The following is a 25704-nucleotide window of genomic DNA, read 5'->3' on the forward strand; positions in this document are numbered from 1 at the left end:
AAGCTGATATTATGTCCAACGTTGTTTGTGCATGCTTAGTGAAAACCAGAAGCACAAGTGATTGAGTGTATGTTCTTGCGCATGCGAAATTTTATGGTTCGAGTTCTATTTTCTTCTACTTTTAGAGAGACACGTCTCTTGATGTTGCTTGAATAGGTTTTTGGGTTGAGCCTTGAAGTTTCGAAGCTGGGGAATTGCAGGGGAGTTGACATTCTTCAATTCTTTTTTTTTTCTAATCTTTGATGCTAAGGAGAATATAACATCCATGTTCACCAAACATGCAGCAGAAGTGGACATTATGGGTTGAATAACAACTTTTCTTTGCTTTAGAGTTTAGTATTGGCACTTTCTTATATAAAAAAGACAAAACTAATAATTATTGTTTGTTGCTAAATAATATTTCTTGTATGATGTCAAAATAATTATATTAATGTGTTGTGATTTTTAATTTGAGATGATTTGAGTCAACCCACTTGTTTTATGACTAGATCATTTTATTGCGCCGGCTATTATATTAAGTTTTATAACTATAGAATAAATGGTTGATCAGTTATTTTTAGCTTTTTATATATTCTAAAATGTTTGGATTTTTTATTGTTTATCTTACTTTTATTTTAATTATAATATACTATTATTTACTATTTCATCTGAAATTATCAAGATGTAATTAGTTAAAAAAAATTATCTATAATTTTAGCATCCAAATTTATATTGTGATGTGTATATATATATATATATATATATAGACAACCTCAAACGCACAAAAATCAAAAGGGTAAAATGGAAAAATGGCAGAATTCGAAATGCAAGGTGGAAATTTCCAACCCTTCAAGTTGCAGGTTAGACTTCCACACACATCCTATATTTAATTCCAGTTCTTAATAATCAGAATGGTTGACCAGAAAAATAATTGGCTGCACCTTACCTAATTAATTAGTCCATCAGATAAGAAGCATGAAGTTTTCCAAAGCGGGACCATAAAGAGCCTAGACAAAATAAAGGTGGATAATCCATGTATGTCTCCAGGCACCTCACGAGCAGAAACGATAAGCAATTGCACTTTATATATATATATATATATATATATATATATATATAATTACCAGGCAAATATAAATCTTCAAACGAATGAATCCTACAATGTGCATTGACAGGCCTATTTGAAAATGCGGTTTAACCATATTTTTTAAAAAATTAAATTTTATATTTTAAATTAATGTTTTTTTATTATTTTTAAATTTTTTTATATACTGATATCAAAAAATTATTTTTTTAAAAAAATTATCTTAATATATTTTTAAATAAAAAATGCTTTAAACACTAACAGCTTAATAATAAACCTTGCAGCCATAACAATACAGCATCGGCCCAGGCCTATTTTTAACTTTCGCTCAAGACCGAACCCGACAACCCGGTTCTGTGATGTATGGCGTCACTGAAGAGATGCTCTTGCTCACGTGTCAGCGCCTTGTCGCCTTCGTCAAAGCACTCACCATTCACAAAGAGCATTTCCGTCATTTCATAACACCATCAAATTACGATTCTCAAAAGCGAGAGCATCTCTAACTCGTTGGACAACGTGCCACGTTTGTTCTCGTGGTCAACGAGATCTTCCAAGAACAGTTCACAGCAAGCGACGCTCCAAATCAGCGAATTTATGTACCCGGATCCAGTGTACTCGGAGAAATAGATGTAAGAAAAATAAAGAAATAAGGATTTTTTATTGTTTGATACAAGTAAAGGTTGTTAAAATCATGAATTGACTCTTAAAATCTTACGATTTTACGAGTCAACATGTATAAAACATGTCAAATCGGGTTAAAATTCGAAATCGGTCAAACTCGATTAAAATCAGTAAAATCAGACCGATTTTACGAGTTTGACCGATTTTGACCTATTTCGAGTTTTAACCCGCAAAAGTTAAAAAATTTACTACCTTTCTATCCAAGTCCCTTGACACTCCACTACATAGTCCCTACTCCTTAGTCTTTCATTTCCCCGTTGCCCCAAATCTCAAATTTTAAATCTTAGCAAACTAACACCAGCATTAGAGGATCTTGGATATGGAAAAGCCTTATACTATATTTTAGGTTGAGAAGGCATGATCAGAGGATCGAAACCATGGAAAGATAGAGGTAGATGGTGATGAATCAAATGAGTAAAATAAAAGATAGTATATAGAAAAATATTGTGTTTTAGACTAACCATTTGTTAACTTTAAAGAGAGATGATAAAGACTCAGAGAGAACTTGAAATACATGTCTTGCTTGGTGGGATATTTAGACATTATTTATAGAAATTGTTACTAACATAAAAAAATGTGGAAGGTGAGGTGGCATGAGATTAAATTGATGTCATTTTGTATGTTTTCGTTCTCGTTGTTACGGGTTCATTGTATTGGTCTCTATTAATTTTTTTTTTTTGAAGTTGGTGATATACCTTAGAATGTTGTATTATCTCACTAGTTGCCTGTAGTGTGTTTCAAGATCAATCATCTAGAAAATGTTCTGAAACTCTATCAATAAAACATAGTTGTTCAATCTTATTTTTTTTCTTTTTGTATTTTTAAGTTATTTAAACCATAAATAAAATTTTATTTGAATGATATATTTCAAGGTATTTGGATACTTGTATTGTTTATTTCATTTTTATTTTAATTGTGTTATGTTATTATTTATTGTTTGACTAAAATTATCAATATATAATTAGTTAAAATATTTTTTTTATGATTTTATGATTTTACGATTCGAATTTACGATCCAAATTTATATTTCATATTTCATGTCGTGTAAAAAAAAAATATTTTTGACAACCTTGATACAAGTCACTACCATGGAATATCTCAAATCATGTGGACTTGTTTTTTTGTTTTTTTATGCCTTTTTCATTGAGAAATGAAGAATGCTACTCCGACAAGTTTAATTTAAATAAATGCTTTTTTTTTTATTGTGTATATACATCACAGGCTGTTAAAGTATTGTAATGATTTCATCCATTTGTAATTTATCATAATTAACATGTCAGTTAAGGTAATATAAAAAACCTGTCCTTAAACCAGCAACCATCCTTTAATCAACCTATCCTATTTAAAAATGCAACGCAATCAACAAAAACTCCATTACTTCAGTCCCCTGGGATTCCTGCTTGTGAAAAAAAGTTTTATCATGTGTATTTAATAATGCAGTGGATAATATTCCAGTAAAAATAGTTTTTAATTAAAAATATATTAAAATAATATTATTTTTATTTTTTTACATGAGTGTATAAAAAAAAATTAAAAAAATTCATATAATATTTAAAAGAAAATACTTTTAAAAAGACGCCAAATAAAAAACACGCTTCCTGCATAGATAATTCAGACAAACACGATATTGGATAAACATTCGATTTTATCTGCATCAGCACCCGAAAAAAAAAAACATAGGATCACATGTCGCCACAAATTATTCACAGGGCGCTTTTGATCCCGTGCCACGTCAGAAAAAAAATCTACATGGCAGTGTTGTGAGCCTTCATCTTGTCCACATCAGTAAGAACTGAAAGCAGAAGCTAGTTTAAGAGAATTTTTATATTACATCCAGATAACCCACACCAGTTATTCTACATGTCTATTTAAAAGTGAAAGTTATACATAGTAATAAAAAGAAAATTACATTAATTTTCACGAAAAGCAATAAAAATATATACATTTAAACTTTAAAACAACTTTTTTTATTATTATCTCTCCCTCTCCTCTCTACTTCATGTTGCTTTCGGAGTTAGTTATTTCATAAAAAAAAACAGACACGAAAAAAAAATTATGGGGATTGAATTTTTTTTTATCTACCTTTTTCAAAATATACTCGTTAATCTCTCTTTTTAAGAAGCACACAGAGAAATTTCTTAGTATGATGTCTGTTTTGATGTTTTTTCGCTGCTATGCATGTACTTGTTAGCTCTAGCTCTGTTTTAGCTCTCTGCAATTTTTGAGTATTGAAGGTTGTATTTTAAAATATTTTTTATTTTGAAATGTATTTAAATTTTTTATTTTTAATATTAATATGTTAAAATGATATATTTTTTAAAAAAAAGTTAAAATTAAAAAAAATAAAAAAAAATATTATTGAACCACGGTACTAAATAGTATGTTGTATTCGCATGTAATTTATTCAGGTTTGGTTACATTAAAATTTTTGAGAGCTGGTGAGACTACACTGGAATGAGAGATAAGGAGTCTGTTAAGGTACCGTACAATTACTCGAATTTTCCTTGAAAGTGGAATGAATTGTATTTTTTTTTCTCTATAATTTTTTTTTTGAAATTCTGGAAATCTAATTCGATTTTTCATCATCATTTCCCCCCTCTATCATGCGAGTATAGAGCAATAGGATTTTTAGGTTTGTTTTTGTAGAAAATTTATCTAAACAGCATGATTAATAAAATATATTTAAGGTAAAATTGAAAATAAAATCTACTTAATCTTTATGATTAAAATGGAGTTTAATATTTAAAATATACTCTTTTAACATGACATTACATATTTTTTAATAAATGGTTGTTTGAAAATATAGTAATGATTTTTTTTAAAATTATTTTTTATTTAAAAATACATTAAAATAATATTTTTATTATTTTTTAAAAAATTATTGTTGCAATCAACATATCAAAATGTATATATATATATATATATATATATATATATATATATATATATATATATATATAATAATTTAAAACTAAAAAAATAAAATAAAATATTTAATTTTTTTTAAAAATATTTTTAAAACATGAAAATAAACTATCTTTCAATTGTTATGCTTAAATTTTAACGGACTTGAACCAGTCCCCCTGGGGCTGCTTGAAGACTGAAATCTTGTTGTTTCTTATGATCTCCTTGCGTGGATTCATAATGCTGCCGTTCTGATTCTCTATTTTTGGTTTTGATGGTGACTGATTATGCTTTGAAGACAGATATGTTCATCCAGCTACAAGCCTCGTCTGGAGTTTTTGACGGCAAAGGATTGCAGGAAGCAATGGTTACTATGATGCATGTTTGCCTACGAGATTTGCATTGATCACATAGCCTTCAAATAGCCATACCTTTTTCACTCCACAAAAAAGTTTCTATTTCAATAAATTCCCTGTTGATATCGTTAATAATTAACCGTTAAATAATAAAATTACTTGTTTACTTGGTGATTTATTTTTCATTTGAAAAAAAAAAAACATGATATTATTCTCAGATTATGTTTAGTTAATATTTTTGAACTTATGAGACGAGATGAATTTAATTGGAAAGAAAAATACAAAGATATAAAAATAAAATTATATTTAATATAATTTTAAAATGATTTTTTATCATTTTCAAAACATGAATGATAAAATAATATATTATCTCTATCCTGATTATTTCTGTCTTTTTTTTCCAATGACCAGACAATACTTCAATTTCAAAATAAAATAAAAAAAAAGAAAAAAAGCAATTTATAAAATAGGCTACTGTATAGTTTACCATAGATGAATAATATCATTATAACTTAATCCGTCTGAGTTGAGCTAAATCTAGCACAGGTCAGTTAATTTTGTCAAACTCATGCCCGACCTGAACATTAAGGCTTCTAATTAAAAAAATATACAAACACAAAAATAAAAATCATTTACTAACCTCTTAGAGATTTAGACAAATAAAAAAAAATAAATAAGTTGGCTATAGTAAAATATTTGAATTTGAATAAATATTTTGCCTTTTACATTTACTTTCCATTGAATTTTTTAATTTAAATTTAATTAACATCCTCTCTCTTATTATTTTAATTGTTTAGTGCATTTGTTTTAAATAGAAATTAGTATTTTGAATTACTTCTATGGTTTCACAATACTTCAATTGTATTAATATAATTTATCTTTTTTTTTCTTTAAAATTTTAGACAAATAAATTATATTTACATGATACATTAACAAAAATTATCTATACGTAGCAACCAAAATTAATCTCTAAAATAAATAAAAAAGACATATGAATTAAATATTTTTATTTACATTTATTTTCTTCTTAGTCTCGATTTAGTTTTTAATTAAAATTAATAACTTATTTATTTATCTATTAATTCATATATTTTTCATTATATTTGATTAAAAGTTTTTAATTAAAATTAATATTTTTTATCAATTTTTTTTTATTTTATTAAAAACAAACATTATCTCTCCATTTACGGATTAAAAGAATTATGAAAGTGAAAAACGTATTTACAACATCGAAACCTTCTCCTCTTCTCTTGCTTTAAAAAATAATTCAGAATCCTTTCACCGCGGGGGTCGGGTGCGCTAGCCAGTTGGCTACAATATCGTTTTCTTTGGTTCGGTGATATTGGATTTTGTTGCTTTTCAGGGACCATACTACAACACCGGCCCAGTTCCATGTTTCCCTTTGGACCGAACCCGATAACCCGGCCCTTTATTGAACGACGTCATCGAAGATATTTTCTTGCTCGCGTGTCAGCTCCGTGTCTCCTTCCTCGAAAAAATCAGCAGCCACTAAGATTATTTCCGTCTTTTCAGATCACAATCGTACTCCCAAACGCAAGAGCATCTTTAACTCGCTGCAGTCCGCGCCACGTTTCATCATATGATCTACAAGATCCTCATGAGATCATCTCATCATTCACGATTAACGCTCCAGGTCAGCAAATACATTCCTCTTAGCGCGTGCAGTCTATATCCATTTTTTTAGGTGTGGTCAGGTTTTTTTTTGTTAAAAAACAAAAAGAAAGTTAAAAAACGACATAATGTTTTTGTTTTTTGTTTAAAAACAAAAAGTAAGTTCGAAAACTTATCCAAAAAGTAATATAAACCACTAAATTAATTCAATTCAATTTTTTTTTGCATATAATATTTATTTGATCAAATTTAAATCAAGTTTAATCAAATTAATTAAATTATAAAAAACATAACAAAATTAACTATATTTCACTGAATCAATATTCATCTTAAAATCCAACTTAAATCAAGTTATCATCACACATTTCTGGAAACAGCCATTCTAACACACACGAGGATCCACCGTATCGTGAGATTCGTGACAGTTTATTCGCAGCACGGCTTTTGATCCCTTGCCAGCTCATATACATGTTCTCCCGTGGTATCTGACATGGCAGGGCTGGGAGCCTTCATTTTGTCCACGTCATCGAGAGGAGAAAACGGGGAGTATAGTAATATCTTTTCTGTTTTCTTTTCTTCTCTTTTCTTTTCCTTCCTGGAATATCAGTATTTTATTTAGCTTCTCTCAACCAGTCAAGTTGTTTCTTCTTCTTTGCAGATTTTGTGAACGAAACCCTAGAAGTTAATGTATTTGATTTATCAGTCTCTAATCTTTTTTTCAAGTACATTAATTTTTGAAGGCTGATAACTGGATCGAGGGAGAGGATGAAGTTTAAAAGGTAAACTCATTATTTTTTTTTTTTCTGTTTGACACGCTGCAAAGCTACCAACTCAATTTTTTCATGGAAAATGAAACAAACGGTATTTTTTTCTCGAGAAGATACGGGGTTTAATTATTTTATTTTTCAGTTTTTGTTCTTTATTTTTTTTGTTGAAAATTTTGAAACTGCAATATTCTGTTAACTTTATAATTTATTGTCTGTTTGGTTGCTGAGAAAACTGAGGAAAATAAACTTGTTTTGAATTCTTGAGGTTTGTTTCGAAGAAATGAAGGGGTACTTTAAAAAAAAAAAATGAATTCTTGCATTTTTAGCTGTTTTGAAGCTTTTTATTTTTACCTGGTCGGAATTTGAGAGATTTTGATCTCTGTTACTATAATCTGTTTGGTTTTTGAGAAAATTGACATAAAGGAACAAAAGAAGCTTGGAAACACAGAGACTCAAGAATTTTGGACAGAAAGGGAAAATAAAATTTAGCTTGCAATCTTTTCATATGGTTCAAATCCATAGAAGTAAAGTCTCCATGGTTCATCAGAGTTCGGTTGATTTTACATGTGTGAATTTCTTTTTTGCTTTTATTCGATCTAGCGGATAAAAATTTCAAGATCTAGTTTTATTTTATTGCTGTATGAAGGAAACTGTGTTTGATGTCCATTTTTTGGATTCTTTTTTATTGCTTTTTATAGTCTGGATTCTTATTTCGAGCGAGGGATGGGAGGCAAGACATCGATATTGGTTCCATTTTGCAGGCTTGTCTGCTTGCCTTGAAATTGAAGAACAAAATTATGACTTTTTTTCTTTTCAAGAATGAGTTTTGAATCTTATCTTTGATATGTTCCGTGTCTGAAGAAAAATGAAATGTTCTAATTTTTCCGAGCTAAATACCTACAAACTGTATGTTTCATTTAATGTTTTTATGATCCAAATTATTGAACATTAATGATATAAAAACATATTGACCTTTTCTTTTTTCTATATTTTCTCGGCTATAGATATGTAAGATATTGCTACGCTATCAAAATGTTTGAGCATTCAAAGGTTATCACAGTGTAGTTCTGAGGTTATGGTTTTGTGTATAGCATTTGATGTGCGACTTGCATAACTTGTGCAGGACTTGTTGAGCTATTGTGTTTGATGTGATCACTAACTTGGAGACAATGAAATATGCAATCTCTCTTGCAGAATAAAGAATGTTTTCTCACCTTCTCGGTCCGATGTGTTCCTTATTTGTGTCGTTTTGAATCTGATTGATGTTATTAGTTCAGATGAATAAAAATGCTTCCATTGACCAACGGGTCGCAGAACAAAATCATATTGTAGAAGATGAGCAGAAGGAAATAAGGGATGGGATCATGGGCGAGGGCCAGGAGCTCTCTGAGGAAGATGAGTCACAAATTAATGAGGATGGAAAAGCTATGAATGATAAGGGCATGGAACTGCTTCAGGTCCAGAAAGATGCCCAGGTTGTAATTAAGAGTCAACAGCAACAGTCTCCAGGGCCTTTGGTTATTTGGGAGAGGTTCCTGCCTCTTCGGTCTCTTAAGGTTCTGCTTGTGGAAAATGATGATTCAACTCGCCATGTTGTCAGTGCGTTGCTTAGAAATTGTGGCTATGAAGGTAAGTATTTTTACGCTGCTAACTTATTTTTGCTTAAGAGCTGACCTGATATATGATCTGTAGAAGACATTTCAAATCATGCAAAGAAAATGATGCATGAGCTAAGTATTGTCATGGCCTGCTCTATTATTTTGCTCAGAGAATCAGGACCTAAACTTCATATAAAAAGAGATACATGGGTGATAACTTATCATAGAATGCTTTGGCAACTTCAGTCGAGCATCTCTCTCTTTTAGCTACCCTATTCTGCTGACATGTATTGCAAAAGGAAGTCTGATGAGTAATGTCCTGAGATGCTCAAGAAACTGAAGATACTCTTTCTCTTAAATCAAGACATAAAAATTCAAGTGATGGCAAATGTGAAGAAACTGTTTATCTAGCTCTTACTCTAGATTATTAAATATATAAGCATTATTAAACTATTTCAGATTGTTCATTTATATAATATTTGATTTTCCATTAGGGCTTTTATTAACTAGGACTTTTAATTTTCCCCCATTTAAATGGTTTTATTTAGGATCTCAATTCTTGTGGTGCTGACTTTCTCCCTATTCCATTTCAAATAAAGGCGAGTCTGCCCTCAGAGTTATAGAAAGAAGAGTAAAAGTTCCTATTCCTGTTCTGTATGGGGTTTGATGCTTGTATAAGAGCATCCATAATTTATTTTTCCTGAAGTTGCATGTTTTGACGATTAACAATTGGACTTGAGATTTAGTTACTCCTTATCTTGACTGTTATATTTCTTCCCTTGGTTTCTCCTCCACTCTCATCACGTTCTCTTTCCTTCTCCAATCTCTCCTCCTCCTGCATCTTCAGGGCAGATCAGCAATGCATGAATTGGCTTGCTATGAAAATTGGACAGATTATCCTCATTGTTTATGTGAAGCTTGTTGTCAGGTCCACTGGCAGTATTAGAAGCCTCATGACCTAGCTTCTTGTTCTCCTAAAAACATCAAACACAAACTCTTTTTGGGAAATAAAGATGACTTCCCCATCCATCTTGTATGTGTTTGTTTCAGAACAGTAAAAAAATATAATTATTCCTTTAGGATGATACTCAAGCCTTGCTCTTCTTGAGAAGAACAAGATTTGTGTCTTCTAATAAACACGTCACCTTAAGGATCTTTGAATAAGGAAACTTTTGTGCTCATCAATCATGCTTATCAAGCTTCTGATAAGAGATAAGGGTTCCAAAGAGTTTTGATAGAGGTAGGGCAGGCCTATGTTGAACGATGGGGGCCATGGCAACCTCAAACTTTGCAAATTTTACATTTTGATCACAAAACTTCTAAACTTTTTAATCATATCCTTCAATTTAAAGTTTATTTTATGGAATGTTTGGCACCCCCAAAGCTCATGTATTATCCAATCAGCACCCCTAATCCTAAATTCCGGAGGCCTTTGCCTCATGATCATTTTATCATTTGGCTTACCTAAGCTTGTTTGGGGAGGAGAACATGCCACCTTTGAACCACAAGGCTCATTGGCTTCTTCTAAAGATCTAAAAATTGAGAAGTCAGTTTAATTTTCTTACACTTTTCCCTTGTTCCCTTGGATTCCATCAAAAAATTTCTTATACCATTACCAAAAACTTAAATTTCACCTCAGGATTTGGGATGGAAATGGTAGGATTATTTATAAACTTGATTTAGGTTCAAGAGTCCAAGGTGAGTTGGGTTTTTTTTCTTTGTAATATTTTTTTATATATTTAAGTACATTATCACATTTGATAAGATATAATTATGTTATGTTTGGGTTTTTTATATATTTCAGTACAGTAAAGCTTTTTATACAATTATGATAAAATATATTTTTTATATATATTTAAGTACTTGGTTTGGGTTCAAGAGTTGGAGGTGAGTAGGGTTTTTTATTCTTTGTAATATTTTCTATATATTTAAGTACAGTAAAGTTATCACATTTGATAAAATATAATTATGTAATGGTTGAAATCTTTTTTCTTGCGTGTTTCTCCATTTGCTTAATGTAACTTTTTCAATAAGTCTCTTGGATGTAATATTTAAACAATGACTGGTAATGGATAAAAGTTTTACTTTCTTAAGGAAGTAACAGATGATGTAAATTACTCTTTTACGTATCCCAGCAAATGCATGGAACTTTCTCCTATTTGTTGCCATTCCTCCTGTTTATAAGCTAACAATTGCACCTCCCCCTCTCTGTATTTTTTGTTTTAGTTAGTGCTGTATCAAATGGTCTACAAGCTTGGAAGGTTTTACAAGATCTGACAAATCACATTGATCTTGTTTTAACTGAGGTGGCCATGCCTTGTTTATCAGGCATTGGCCTTTTAAGCAAGATTATGAGCCACAAAACTTGCCGGAATATTCCTGTTATTAGTGAGTATACTTTACTATTTTGTTCTTCTTTTTGTTTGGAGCGGACACTCTTTTATGACTTTCATCTTAAGAAATTGATACTTTTAACTACCACACCTGTTGACTCTTTTGTGCAGTGATGTCGTCTCACGATTCCATGAATGTAGTCTTTAAGTGTTTGTCAAAGGGTGCAGTTGACTTTTTAGTGAAGCCTATTCGAAAAAATGAGCTTAAAATCCTCTGGCAACATGTTTGGAGGAAGTGCCATAGTGTGAGTTGCTATACTTTTGTCAATTTGTGCATCAAACAAATAATATGGATCAATATTTGGACTCTTAGCTTCAAGTATCCCCTATATATATGCATTTTATGTCAATCTTAGAGAAATTCCAACTTTAAAGGAAGTTGTCAATTTTGCTTAGAACACCATTATGGACACAAATTTGAACCATTTATGTTGTGGGAGTATTGTTTGGATTTTTGTTGGCTTATTTTTTTGTATTCACAATATTTACCACTTCAGCGATATAGGATCACAAAAAAATGCAAAGCTCTGAAATTCTGTTTTGCATTTACTATTCATCATTTCACCAGGCTAGTGGTAGCGGGAGTGAAAGTGCTGTGCGGACTCAAAAATCCACAAAGTCAAACAGTGCTGATGAGTCAGACAACGATACTGACAGCAATGATCATGATGGCATTGGAAGCCTTGGTTTGAATGCAAGGGATGGAAGTGACAATGGAAGTGGTACCCAGGTAATTTTTTTTTTTTTTTTTATAGACAAGCTTATACTTTGATATTTATGTAGGGAATAATGAAAAGAATATAGATAGTAATAGAGTAGTGGGTAATGGTATTCCTTGTACTTTGAGGACTACAATTTTTTTTGCCATTGAATCTGGGACTTAATAATTAGAAACTGTTATAGATATGGCTCTGCAATGAACCTGTCAGTGATTAATTATTGGAATGTTGTACCTAGCCATATTCAGTGCTGTTATCTGTGGTCAAGCTGGAGATAGAATATTCAAGCAAAAATTTTGCTTCCTGTCTTTTACTAAGGAGATTTTGCATTTTCAGGATTTCCAAAATCAAGCTTCAATGACCCTAGAATTCATGTGCAATGTATACATGTACAAGCTGGGCGAGTGATCTTTTTCTAAGTGTGTTGTTTTCATGTCAGTATTTTAGTGTTGCACAGCAAGATTCCTTTTTTATTATTAAGACTTGAATGGGAGCTCAGTTGACTTATATTTGTTGTATCACTAAAACAACACAATGTTGGTTCCTTTTAGTCTACAATTAGACATGCCATTGTCCATGCACACACATTTGCTTGAATCTATGTATTCCACATACAAATGAGATGCATAGATAATGGCATAGATGGTAGCATAGATGGTAGAAAATTCATTGCTTCTCTGAAAAAAAACACCAGTCGCTTTTTGTCATTAAGTTAACTGCATGTCTTTCTCTAGAAACTTTATTGTGCAAATATGCTAACCCTTGAGTAGATATAGATAGACAACAATGCTAAAAGGACGTCTCTCTAATAAAGCATAATACATCACTGGCTAAAAGTAGAGAGCAAATGTTGCAGACATTATTTGGTCATATGCCATATCAAAGCGATGATGGTAACTTAGTGAGTGATATGTATTTTGTTCAGAAAGGGATAACCCATAAACCAATGTGCAAGGATTAAGTTGGTGAGAAAACATAGGATGGTGTCATATGATTGCATGAATCCTAGAATAATGGTTTAAGAAACAACCATAGATAAAGCAGAACAGCTAAAGCTTCCATATAGCGAGCACAACTTCTGATGACATGATTCTGTATCTTTCCTGTGTTTGACAGTGGATTTGTTAATGTGCATGTGTGTGCACAAGTTATATTTTATGTGTCTAAAGACAATGCATGCAAAGATACTTTTGGCAAAGAAAGGTACCTTAACACAAGAATGGTATTGTGTGGCAGATCTCTAACACGCATCTTGTAACGAAGTGGTATTCAAATATCTGTATCAACGCTTGTGTTCTGTCTTTGCAGAGTTCCTGGACAAAGAGGGCTGTTGAAGTTGACAGTCCCAAACCAATGTCACCATGGGACCAGGACCATTTATCTGATCCTCCTGATAGCACATGCGCCCAGGTAATTCACTCAAGGCCTGAGGCATGTGACAACAGCTGGGTGCCCCTGGCTACAAAGAAGAAGTGTGGAGAGCAGGATGATGAACTTGGTAGGCATGGCTCTGTATGCAGTGATTTTTTTTGGATTTTCACTCTCTGATGTCCCCTTATCTGCCTCCTTTTCTTGAATTTTGGTTGAATTTGTAGAAAATATTGTTATGGGCAAGGACTTGGAGATAGGAGTACCTAGAATTCCAATTTTGCAGCTTAAAGATCCGATCAAAAAGGTACCAATCAACATAGCAGATAATGATGGAGAGAAATTTCCTGAAATAAAATCAAAGCACGATGGTGGGCATTTAGAGAAAAGACAACAGGTGCTCAACAGTGAGAAACGCAATACAGAATTAAGAAACCAAGGCAATGATCTTAAGGGTGGCATCACAAACAGTGCTAATCCTCACATGGATAGTTTAGTCTTAGACGTCCCAAACAGTCTCTCCTCTAACCAAAAAAATGAGGTCACCTATGAGATCAGGGAGGTGCCTTCTTTTGAGCTGAGTTTGAAAAGGCTGAGAGATATTGGAGATGCCGGGGCCAGTTCCCATGACCGAAATGTGTTGAGGCATTCAGACCTTTCAGCATTCTCAAGGTAGGAGAAGTTCAGATTCTGACTATATCCATCCTTTTGTTCTCCGATGAAGATACATTTGAAAGTTGAATCTTCATTTCCATGCAGGTATAATTCTGCTTCAACTGCTGATCAGGCTCCAACAGGGAATGTAGGCAGCTGTTCTCCGCTTGACAATAGTTCAGAGGCAGCAAAAACAGAATCAATGCAAAATCTCCAATCTAACTCAAATAGCACACCTCCTAATCAGCGTTCCAATGGAAGTAGTAACAACAATGACATGGGCTCTACAAATAATATTACTTTCGCCAAACCTTCTGTAATCAGTGACAAGCCGACTCTCAAATCTACAGTTAAAAGCCAATATCCTTCTGCCTTCCAGCCAGTGCAGAATGACCATACAGCTCTTCCTCAGCCTGTAATACAGGGTAAGTGTGATGCTCCTATTGCTAACACAACTCTGGTTAAATCAAGAGGTGTGAACCATCAAGGTCAAGTGCAGCACCATAATCATTGTGTGCATAACATGCCCCAGCAGCAGCTCGCCAACCATGATGACCTGTCTTTGAATATGGCAGCTGCAGCTCCCCAGTGTGGTTCGTCTAACATGTTGAGCACACCCACGGAAGGAAATGCTGGTAATTACAGTTTGAATGGAAGTGCCTCAGGAAGTGACCATTGGAGCAATGGCCAGAATGGAAGCAGCATCGCCTTGAGTGGGGCTGTTGAGAAAGGTGAAACTCCTGGACCTGGTGATGAAAGTGGGAGCAGGAGTGGAGTTGGTCGAAATCACTTTGCACTGAGAGAGGCTGCATTGAGCAAATTCCGCCAGAAGAGGAAAGAGAGATGCTTTGAGAAGAAGGTAACTGAAATTGCTGCGTCATTTGATACAAGCTTAGAATTAAATTATTTTCCTTAAATGTACCTTTAGTGAAACAGTCCTAGCATATAGATAATCTTTAGTAAAAGACGGTACTTGAGCTTTTTGACATACAAAAAGATCTCTCAGTTGTGCACTTACACGTGCATGGATAAACACCCAACTCTAAGATCAATCACCATGGACATATCAAGCACCATGAATTTTCGTTAGCAGTCTTCACCGGTGAAAACATTAGTTATCCCAACAGTCATCTAAGTGAATTTGTGAAATTCAGAATAAAGGATCTATCAAGATGGTTGTTTCTAAACTGTATTTAAAGTTTCCCTCTTACATTTCATAATCTTTTCTAGGTTCGATACCAGAGTAGGAAGAAGCTGGCAGAACAAAGACCCCGGATTCGAGGACAATTTGTGCGACAAGTGGGACCTGAACATAAAGATGAGGATGCACGTAGCTAATCCGACCATTCCCAGCTTGTGTCTTTGGAATTGAGATCGGTTGGATTGTGGCAGGAAAAAAAAATTACAGAACCGCTGCTATCAAGGACAAATTAATTGTGTGTAAGAGTTTGTTCAGAAAGACATCTTTTACTGTTCTATGATTGTGGACTCATATAGGTGTTACTGTTATGGACTACTACTATTACACAGAAGGTAACCCTTCACAAGGTAGCCTTCTCCAGTAAATGGGCCCATCGATTTGTTGTGTTGTGGTTTACCAAGGACTGCCAACCCGGTCCCATGGGTACTGCTTCAAACTTGTAAGGTTCCCATTTCTTTTGTTCTCCTTTCAACGGATTCTGTTCTGATCATGATGTTTCTGTTCTCAATTCGTTTCTTTGTCAACTGGTTTTGAATGTAGCTGAGAATCCTCACACACAGGTAGGGAGGAGGGTAGCTATAGTCCGGTCTTATTCTTTGAAACATTATTAGCATCTGGATATCCTCATTGCAAACACAACGCATTTCTTGATGTGGGAAATATTGCTAAAAAATTATTAGCAAGCAAATATCATGTTTTTATCAATTTCTTTTGATCCAAAGTTTTGCTTGCTGGTTAGGTGATCTTCATATTTTTCTAATTCTAGCTGTGAGAAAGTCGCTAATTTTCTTTCCTTGCAACGGTGCTTCCAGCATGCCATGCTCCGAAATCTCACTAGTGTCGCTAAAATTTGGTACCCAGTGTTATCCAGGTGAAGAGGCAGACAGAAACCAAGAAGAAATTGCTTGCTTTCTATGGAACAATAATCGTGTCTTTGTTATCGTTACTGTGTATGTTATCCTGAACAAGAGGTGGCTATTCGTTTCTTTTGTTGCTTTACGGGACTGTTTGGAATTGGATTTTAAAAGTATTTTTGAAATTATTATTTTTTTTAATTAATATGCTTTTAATGTTTTTAAATTATTTTAATATACTAATTTTTAAAAAAATAAAAAAAATATTATTGATATATTTTTTTGAGTGAATAATACTTTAAAAAATAATAGTAACTAAACTCCCAAACACATATTCTGCGCTTGGACAGTTGGGGAACCAATGAGATTACTCGGGCCTCGTGGTCGGTGGACCATGAATGCTTGAACAGGCCCGCAGCCCAATTATCTGGCGATTCTGAAACTGAACGATCGTCTACCTAGCAGGGTGGAGGATAGGCCCGTTTGCAATTGATGAATTTTTTATGATGTCGCAAAATCTCTCCGTAGAATAACATTTGCCTATTAGGGCTACAGAGTATACAAAATCATGAATTCAATATGCATGCAAGGCATAGTTGCCAAGCCTAGACAATCTCCAGGTTAATAGTTGAACCTCCGAATGATAAAAGAAAACAGAAATTCAAAAGAAGTAAGAAGTTTGGCCTCTCTTTATGTGAAGATCCTTTCTCTGCCATCTACCATCGCTGAGCTATATAGTTATTGCTGGAGACCTATGCATGATATCATAACGGCAATATCTTTCAGCGATGAGTTGCAAGTGTAATTCACTCAAAAAATTATGCCAATAATATTTTTTTAATTTTTTAATTTTATTTTTAATATTAGCCCATCAAAATAATTTAAAAACATATTAATTTGAAGTAAAAAAAAATATATTTTTAAAATACAAAAATAAATATAACTCATGTGCACTCATCATTGGATATGAATGAGATGAAGAAGATGAAAAACCAAAGAATCTTGAACGCACTGAACAGCTTTCCAAAATGGCATTAACTAATACAGGTCCGTAGAAATTACAAGAAACCCAATAACATTAAATTTTTTTTATTTTAAATTTTTTTAGTGTTTTTTGAATTATTTAAAAAATAAAAAAATATATTATTTTAATCTATTTTTAAATAAAAAACACCTCACAATACAAAACAGGCAGTAACGTGACCAAGAGAAAATGAGTTGTGCTTCATTAGTATTACAAATTCTATTTGTTAAGTTGGTTTCGAAATGCAGATCAAACAAAACGAAAAAAGTTGGTTGAAAAATAACACTACAGATAAATCTGACAATTCCAATCAGAAAAAGGGAAATTTTTTTGCCCTTTTTTGGAAGATCGCATTTTTCTTGTAACTGTCATCACCGGGCACATGCCTCCCCCGATGAAAAAATATGCAGCCTCCTTTCACAGTTCTGATAACCAGAAAGCTTTGCTCCCTTCCCAATAGGGAGGTGTCCGTCAAAACACAAATAGTTTAGCTCCTCAAGTTCGAGTGCCAGGATAGAAGTATTCAACGCTATTTTCCTTGACCTTGAAGTGGAAATTGCTTATCTTGTTCTTTGAGCTCCCCTTCACATTGCAAAAATCCCTGTTCAAAACTGTCAACTGCAGCAAATAAAATTATGAGAAAGTTTGATGAAACGAGAACATCTAGTTACAACATCAAATCCGAGTTATTAGCTTGCATTCTCAAAGCCATTATTGTCAAATGCAAAAGGGAACTTATCAGTTTGAGACGATGCTTTCCATATCTAACATATCCTCTTCCTGAACACATAAAGTCAAAGACACAGCAAAACTTAAACAGCATATGCTCATATAGATATAGTGATATGCATTACCTGCCCATGTACATCAGCTGCCAACCCAGTGGCTAAAGGTTCTGCCTTTATCAAAACATCCACAAGGTATTTAGTCTGTAACATAAATGTAGGCCTCTCCATGCTTGTATATATATCCTCATGATTAAGTGTTATTAAGGAGCAACCCTATAACAAGAACAAAATAAGATGCCACATAATTCAGCCAAAAAGCAAGTAATTACACACACAGAAATATTATACGAGGTAGATAAAAGGAGTAAACAATCACAAAACTGTCTTACAAGTTCTGACGTTAAGGTGTGACAATAATGCATGAAGTCTAAGACATGATCTGAAGAGCCACGGGCAGCCACCTCCATAAGAGACATGTCATCTATCATTATGGTAGCATGGTTCTTGTTGTTTTCAGGCAAGGCACATATTGTATTCTGTATTTTCCAGTATAATGCAGTAAATCCACCTTTGCCAGTTTTCCCTTCCTTCTCATCTAGTCAAAGAACAGAAGGATCAGAAAACAGCATACTGGCATGAAATCATTTTCACCAAAAACATGTTAAAATTAATAACTTGTATCTTATCATATGGTTCACAACAACTTCTCTGAGATAATTAATAACACTGTAAGCAAAATGAAAGAAATGAGTCAAAGCGACCAAAAATATGAACTTCTTCATCAAATTAACAGTAGCTTTTAGGAAAGCATCACAGCATGGCAAATGTCGCTCTAGTAAACAGGGTGCATGGAAACACTGACTAACTGTAACTATTAACCTAACAAAAAACCCACAATTGCTTCCTTTAAGGCAAAGATAATAACTTCGTGTAAGATATAAAACATGAAAGAAAATCCACAGGAAATTTAAAACAAGAATTAAACTAAAGTAGCATCGCAAGCAAGCAGTTCTATCAATAACCAATTTACCTGATTTTCTCACCTGGACACAGTAGCTTAAGCATATCAAAGAAAAAGAATCTGCCATTTTCCCTTTGTGCTACCAAATTGCAACCCTGTCACAGCACCACACCTTCATGTCATACCGTTTAAAAAAAAAAAACTCAAGTGCTTCCCTTCTACCATACTTCTTCCATTGCGATTTTAGTATTTCGAATTTTACATGGTATGACCCACGGATATTAAAATCACAATGGTGAGAACACCAAAGTTTTTCTCGTATCACGGCCAATGTCAGTCATTCACTACTTAGTTTCACTAGATTAGAATAAACATGCAAATTGATAGATTAGAACGTAACTACCCTCATTTTACAATTAATAAACGTTTCCCCTGATTAAGACCGCACTGCCCCTTCACAAAAGTCAGGGAACTGGACCAGAACACGGCATTGTTTGCACCTAGCAGTCCTCTAAGTCAAAATTAACTGCTATGATTAACTTGAATAACGCTAATTACCGTGATTAAAAATTCATTATCTTACTCCAAAAAGGAGGGAGTACCAGTTTGCGTAGAATGCGATCGTAGTGGGATAAGGGGTGAGAGAAAGCGAGGAAGATGACTGTATTGTTTGGAGATTGGGAAGAGAGCGTGCGCTTTAGGAGTTGATGAAGCACGAAGCAGCCGCTGGTCTCTACGCAGTCTTCGATTAAAACCACTTTTCCGCGAAGAGGCCATGGGTCAGTCTGGTAGTCGAGGCCCAGGGCTTCGTCTAGGAGATTTAGAGCTCGATTCTCCATCGGTGATTAGGGTTTAGGGTTTTTGTCTATGGAGCAGAAAACGGAGGTTGAGAAGGAGGGTTCCTTTTTTTTTTTATTTTTGTGAGGGATTTTTGTTTTCTTGATTTCAGATTGATGACAGTTAGCTTAGGAAATTAAAACTTCGCTGCCTGAATTATAGTGAGTCTTGCAATCAAGTGCGTCGATATTTTTTATTCTACGTTAATAAATATATTCGAGTCATTTTGTGCCCGAAGCCCTGGACTCAAATTATTTTGTTTTCCATTAGGTTTGGGCTAGGCTACAGTAATTTTTCTAGCCTCTCGTGCCTTTGCAGTAGCCCTAGCCCCGGTGTTAAACTTGTGGGTTTCAGCTAATCATAGCGCAAAAAAATAAATCATATTCATAGGCCCTATAAATAGATAAAGACATGACTGGTTTCCTTAACCAACAATGGTTTGTTTCACAGCAAGTTTGTAAATAAATAGTTCTTCTGAAAGTAAATTTTATTTATAAATATATTAAAATAATATTTTTTTATTTTTTAAAATTTATTTCTGATATTATCATATTAAAATAATTCAATTAATTTGAAGTGAGAGAAATTTTAAATTTTAACAAAATTCATGTTGAAACTTGATGTTATACACCCTTGAAGCACACATGCTAGAGGTGCTAAAAAAAAACAGCTTGTATTATTTGATCTAATATAGTTCCGTTAAAGCTGGATAATACAAATATTATAAATTATAATAAATTTAAAAATTTAAAATATTGATATCACGAGTCAAATAGCAAATTAAAATTTTTAAAACCCGATAAACCCAACTCAATTTGTACACTTCATACTTATATAGAAGTTATAATATCTATATAAAAGTTAGCTCAGCTCGATATATTAATTCACTCTAGTCCAGATAAATAATTGGATTTACAGCAATCTCTTCTTTTCTCTGCGTTGCAACAATCAATTTTATTAAAAAAAAAAATAGCTGGACCATGAAGGAAATAAACAGTTGACATTATACTTATTTTTATCTAATTAAATTAAACCTCGTCCTCCATCTTAAAATATAAACCGATACATTCATGAAGAACCCCATATTAAATCACAGATAAATCATATTTAATCCAGTATTTCAATAATTCAACTTGTCTTGATGGTATTGTTTTCAAAATTCATAGTATATAAATGATAAGGTTATTTATTGTGTTTGATGATAATTAATTAATATGTCAAGGTAATTAGCTTTATTTTTCTTAGACTAGGATCGTCGAGTTAATGGTGAAAATATAAGTATAATGCAAAAATAGTTTTAATCAATAAATTTAAAGATTCTTGACGATAAAATCAATGTGTTTATGAGAAAATTAATAAATGATTCAAAATAACTTTAAATTCTAAGCAATAAATTTACTTATTTTTAAATTTAATGTTAGTTAATGCTTTGAAATATATATGATTTTAAAAAAATAAAATTTAAACCTTTTATTTGAATGGATGAAGAAGTATTTATATCCCATGAACATTATTGTTTCAAAAAGAGAGAAAGATTGTAAAATTCTTATTTCATGTGGCATTGATAATGAGTTGAAATCTTGTATATTTAATTAATAAAAACAAACATTTCTCATATATTATTAATAAAATAGGACATGTGGTGGGCTTCTTAAAATATATTTTGTATATACAATGATATGTAAGGATATATAAAGATAGTTATCTTGAACTTGAATGGTATCATATAATTATTTTACATGGAGAAATATAACAATTTAATATATTATAATATTTTTAATTTAAAAAATCATCTATAATTCAAAAAAAAACCCGATAATTTCTAAATCAGAATATTTTAGATCTTCCATGATTTTTTAAATTTATATTTATTTAAGATCAAGCTAATTATCATAATTAAATATTTTGGATTCACCTTAAACCTAGATGCTTTGAATCTAGTAACTGTCAGAGGAAAACTGGCTTCCTTCGCACTCATTTCCCATCTTCATTCATTTGATGCCTCTGGTCGTAACATTTGCTGCATCTTTCATGGCTTCAAATACCTCAACCACAGATAACCAGTGAGAGTAAACTAATCTAGAAGACCAGGCTCTTGTCTTCTCTCTTTTTTTTACCCCTTCAGATGTGACCCAAGCTAGAGTCATGAGCCATTTGGCACCAGCTGGCACCCCATCATCATTTCTGGTCCTTTATTTCAAAGGCAAGTCAAAACTTAAAAAACGACAAAGCCCCCATACCCCTCTCAATTAGAATAAAAGACACTTTATTTTTGGCCGTTTGATCATGGCTTTTCGTCCTAATCACTCCCTCAAAACAATCAAATTTTAGAAAAAGAATATATATAGTTTTCAATCTTTTAAATATTTTTTTTATCCATCGAGTCTATACAAGCCACGGGCATTATATTTATAAGATTTTTTTTTCCCTCCTCGGCATCTTCTTAAATTTATATCCAAGGTGATACCGTGCGTGCTGTTGTGATAGTTTTGATTTTTTAAAATATATTTTATTAAAAATATATTAAAATAAAATATATTTTTTACTTTTAAAAATTTATTATTAATATCAAAATCATCTAATAACATTAAAAAAATTAAAAAAATTAAATTTTAAACAAACATATGAAAAGCTAATCCATGAAAAAGTTGACAGGAAATTTTGATTCTAAAACAGTTAATTGTTTTTGACGAGAGGGTCAAATATCATGTTTGAAATGGGGTCCACGTAAATGGATAGATTTTTTTAAGGGTGTAGCAGACAGGCACCCAGGATTCTCTCTCGAAGGAAAGCTACGCCGCCGCATGGGTGCTGTATGAGACGATGAATTACGGCTTTTACGTATATCCACAAACTTTACGGGAAAATAATATAAATAATCGAGCAAAGTAATTATTTACAAGTTATTTGTTTATTTTCGGCCGGGCAAATCCACAAATTAATAAAAAAAATCCTTCCCCTGGAACACGGTTTTGACAAAAGTAGCTCTTTCAAAGCCTCGACTTAACCGCCAGAATACCACCGGCAAAGCATGTCTCAGACAATCATGCTCTAGTTATTTTCTACATGAAAAACAACCACCAGGGAGAAGATGAATATTAATTGAGCTGCAGAATCATAGTTTATAGTCTACTCGTGTCCAGAATTATTTGATTCAGCCCCTTGATTTTCTCAGTGACTTCCAGCTTCATTTGACCGGAAAGGCAAGTTTCCTCACGAGTTTTGTGAATCCATGTCATGTGCCTGTCGACGAGGCCATCATTGTCCCTCGGAAGGGATGGGTGCCCTTCTGCTAAGGATTAGATGCTACCAGAAATTTAGAGCAGTGACGACTTCTTTCATTACTTCGTCATCTCTCTCTCTCTCTCCCTTTTTCTTATCTACACGTCAAATGATGACCAGTTCATGTAAAAAAGGTAAAGAATGATTTTTTAAAAAAATATTTGGTGAAAGGCAAAGATCAGTGTTGAATATTTGAGGTGTTAACTTGCGTGGCAAGTAAATTTGTTACGAGGGTTGTCATTTTCCATTTCAGGATTGAGTTCAATGGATCAATACAATAATGAGTAGGTTTTCAAAACTCAAGGCGGAAAGAAATTAATACCAGCGTCACAGCGTGCAAAAGATGGATAAAAAATATGGCTTGATTATCAGATGAAATTAAAAAAAGAAAAACAACATTCACTGTCCTTGAATATTGATGTTCTTAGAAGATCATCCGCGGAATTTATTTTTATTGGGATTTTATAAACGAGCGTTGCAATTTACTCGGGACCTTGTTTTCATGGGTAAAATTATTTTTTAATATTAAGAGTTTGTCTGGCCCTTGCTGTGTTGTGGGGTTAAATGCACCAAGTTGTCTGGTAACGGGTTTTCATGCTGTATTGCAAGTAAAATCTCTTAAATTAAAGGTACTATATTAAAGACATTGATTTAAATTTAAATAATTTTTAAAGAAAATAGATATTTTTTTACAACAAAATTTAAAATTGAAACACATAAATATCATGAGAAAAACTAAAAAAAAAATAAATCAAAACACCACACGATATTTTTTAGTTAATAGAACCATTAAATAATTTAATTAAAATTCACAGGTTGAAAGCTAATATATATAATTAATAAAAAATAATTCAATAAAACTCGTATCGACAACGTTTATGTGGAAAGTTTTCCTTACCTTCAAGTTGGCGTTCACAAGATCCCCTATCAATCACATGGCGGCAATGCACTAAAGTTACTAGGTTAGGTGACTCCATTGTAATTATTGCTAACAACCCGCAGCTTTGGAAACTTTGACTTTATATATATTCTTAGCAAGTGAGATTGAGTTTTAATAATTTTAGGTTTTTTTTATATTCCATTACATTATAATTGAAGAGGCTTACGTGCCCTCAATTTCATAGCTAAAATTCCTTCAAGACCACGGAATCAAAACACAGACCAGGGATCTATTTTAAAGAACACTTTGCTTGTCGTTTTTTTAACAGTGGACGTGTCCCGTGGAAGGAAGCTTGGTGTCACGAAGAACGCAGAGGCTGTCCCTCTCACTCTCTCTTGTGTTTTCACGGAGAGAAAGCAGAGTTCTGCCACTGCACACAAGAATAAAAGCGGCGAATATTTTATCGAAACAAACACATAAGCAACACCTATAACTACCTAATAATCACCAAATCTTAAAGACGTCGATGTTTCCGAAATCTTTGTTGGTGTTTTTTTGCCTCAAACAATCTCGTATCAAGACATGACATTGATAATGCTCGTTCAACGTGCAATTCAATATATATATATATATATATATATATATATATATATATATATATACATATATATACATATATATATATATAAAAGGTTCTGAGATCACTCAGCATATATAGCAGCATTAATTTGATATTATATAATGGAATTATAATAGATTTGACAGTACTGATCAAGAAATCTTCCTTAAATTTTAAAATTATTTTTTATTTTTAATATTATCATATAAAAATCATTAAAAAAATATTAATTTAATATATTTTAAATCAAACATGTCAAAACATATAAAATATAGAATTACCAAACGCTAGTAAGCATGTTTTGAAATCTATCGGATGCTAGAACCTCATAAATAAACTCCTTTTTCCTCCGCACCGTGCTTTTTTGATTAGTTTTTATTAGCCGGTAAATTTTGTCGGAGATATACTAACCGGTATGAGTCTAAATTTTGCTCGCATCAGAGAGTGAAGACTAAGAGAAATAAAATAAATCTTCGATCATGTAGCTCTATATATAGCTTGCTCACATGCTTTTATAATAAAAGAGGAAGGTGGGAATCAGTCACTGTTTATTTTTATGTTTTAAAAATATATTTTAAAAATTTTAATTTATATTTTTATATATATTTATTTTAAATTAATAATTTTTTAATGTTTTTAAATCATTTAATCCGATGATATCAAAAATAATTTTTAAAAAATAAAAAAATATTATTTTAATATATTTCTAAATAAAAAATATTTTAAAAAGAAATCACAATTATAATTTCAAACAAGTTAGTGTAATTTACAATATATCTGCAAGCAAAGTTATAATTCAAGGCTTTTAATTAAAAACTTGAAAAAAAAGAGTTTTTAAGGAGAAATTGACATGATAGATCGACCAATCATGCTAATTGATGGGCGATTACTATTTTAATTGTTGGCTGATTATCTAATAAATATTATGAGCCTGCATTTCACTGCTTGTCGTTTTATATTGACACATCAATTTATTTGTACACGTCAATGATAATATTAAATGTTGGTTTTATATCCATGCATAGAGCATACAGATAAAAGTATAAATTGTTCTTTTATGTGGCTAGGATAATCAAATTTTATCACCAAATTAGAAATTAAATTTGTTCATACCACAGTTTTCCCTTGTACATACTATCCACCAGTAAATAAGTTACTTATTTTTTTTAAAAAATAAAAGAAT

At 32.3% G+C, this 25704-nt stretch overlaps 2 protein-coding genes across 7 annotated transcripts; one reads left to right on the forward strand and one right to left on the reverse strand.

The window, feature by feature from the left end:
- Positions 1-7224: 7224 nt before the first annotated feature.
- LOC118052237 (two-component response regulator-like PRR37) lies at positions 7225-15826 on the forward strand. Of its 6 annotated transcripts, none has more exons than XM_035063137.2 (10): positions 7225-7415; positions 8527-9032; positions 11228-11389; positions 11506-11639; positions 11963-12124; positions 13422-13611; positions 13709-14153; positions 14241-14560; positions 14711-14994; positions 15366-15826. In XM_035063137.2, exons 2-10 carry the CDS (start codon positions 8666-8668, stop codon positions 15471-15473), a joined length of 2172 nt encoding a protein of 723 aa, XP_034919028.1. In that variant the 5' UTR covers positions 7225-7415; positions 8527-8665; the 3' UTR covers positions 15474-15826. The 6 variants fall into 6 exon arrangements, with proteins under 6 accessions (XP_034919028.1, XP_034919026.1, XP_034919020.1 ...); XM_035063135.2 differs by having other exon boundaries at positions 8527-8624; positions 8718-9032; positions 14241-14994; XM_035063129.2 differs by having other exon boundaries at positions 14241-14994.
- A 1564-nt stretch (positions 15827-17390) lies between these two features.
- Positions 17391-19868, reverse strand: LOC118052236 (elongator complex protein 6). The gene is made up of 5 exons (XM_035063128.2): positions 19506-19868; positions 18986-19058; positions 18332-18537; positions 18069-18215; positions 17391-17832 (listed from the first exon to the last, which is right to left on the reverse strand). The coding sequence occupies exons 1-5, from the start codon at positions 19740-19742 to the stop codon at positions 17710-17712; spliced, it is 786 nt and encodes a 261-aa protein (XP_034919019.1). The 5' UTR covers positions 19743-19868; the 3' UTR covers positions 17391-17709.
- Between the last annotated feature and the right edge of the window lie 5836 nt (positions 19869-25704).

Source organism: Populus alba, chromosome 8 (genome assembly GCF_005239225.2).
Source record: "Populus alba chromosome 8, ASM523922v2, whole genome shotgun sequence".
In the NCBI taxonomy this organism is placed as follows: Eukaryota; Viridiplantae; Streptophyta; class Magnoliopsida; order Malpighiales; family Salicaceae; genus Populus; species Populus alba.

Excerpts from the sequence above, each read along its gene's own strand:
- LOC118052237 (XM_035063129.2), top strand. The coding sequence starts at position 8,666 with ATGTTATTAGTTCAGATGAATAAAAATGCTTCCATTGACCAACGGGTC. Across the intron at positions 9,033-11,227 it reads TAGAAATTGTGGCTATGAAG|TTAGTGCTGTATCAAATGGT; the intron begins GTAAGTATTTTT and ends TTTTTGTTTTAG. Across the intron at positions 14,154-14,240 it reads GACCTTTCAGCATTCTCAAG|GTATAATTCTGCTTCAACTG; the intron begins GTAGGAGAAGTT and ends ATTTCCATGCAG.
- LOC118052236 (XM_035063128.2), bottom strand. The coding sequence starts at position 19,742 with ATGGAGAATCGAGCTCTAAATCTCCTAGACGAAGCCCTGGGCCTCGAC. Across the intron at positions 19,059-19,505 it reads ATCGCATTCTACGCAAACTG|GGTTGCAATTTGGTAGCACA; the intron begins GTACTCCCTCCT and ends GTGCTGTGACAG. Across the intron at positions 18,538-18,985 it reads GCTTAAGCTACTGTGTCCAG|ATGAGAAGGAAGGGAAAACT; the intron begins GTGAGAAAATCA and ends TTCTTTGACTAG.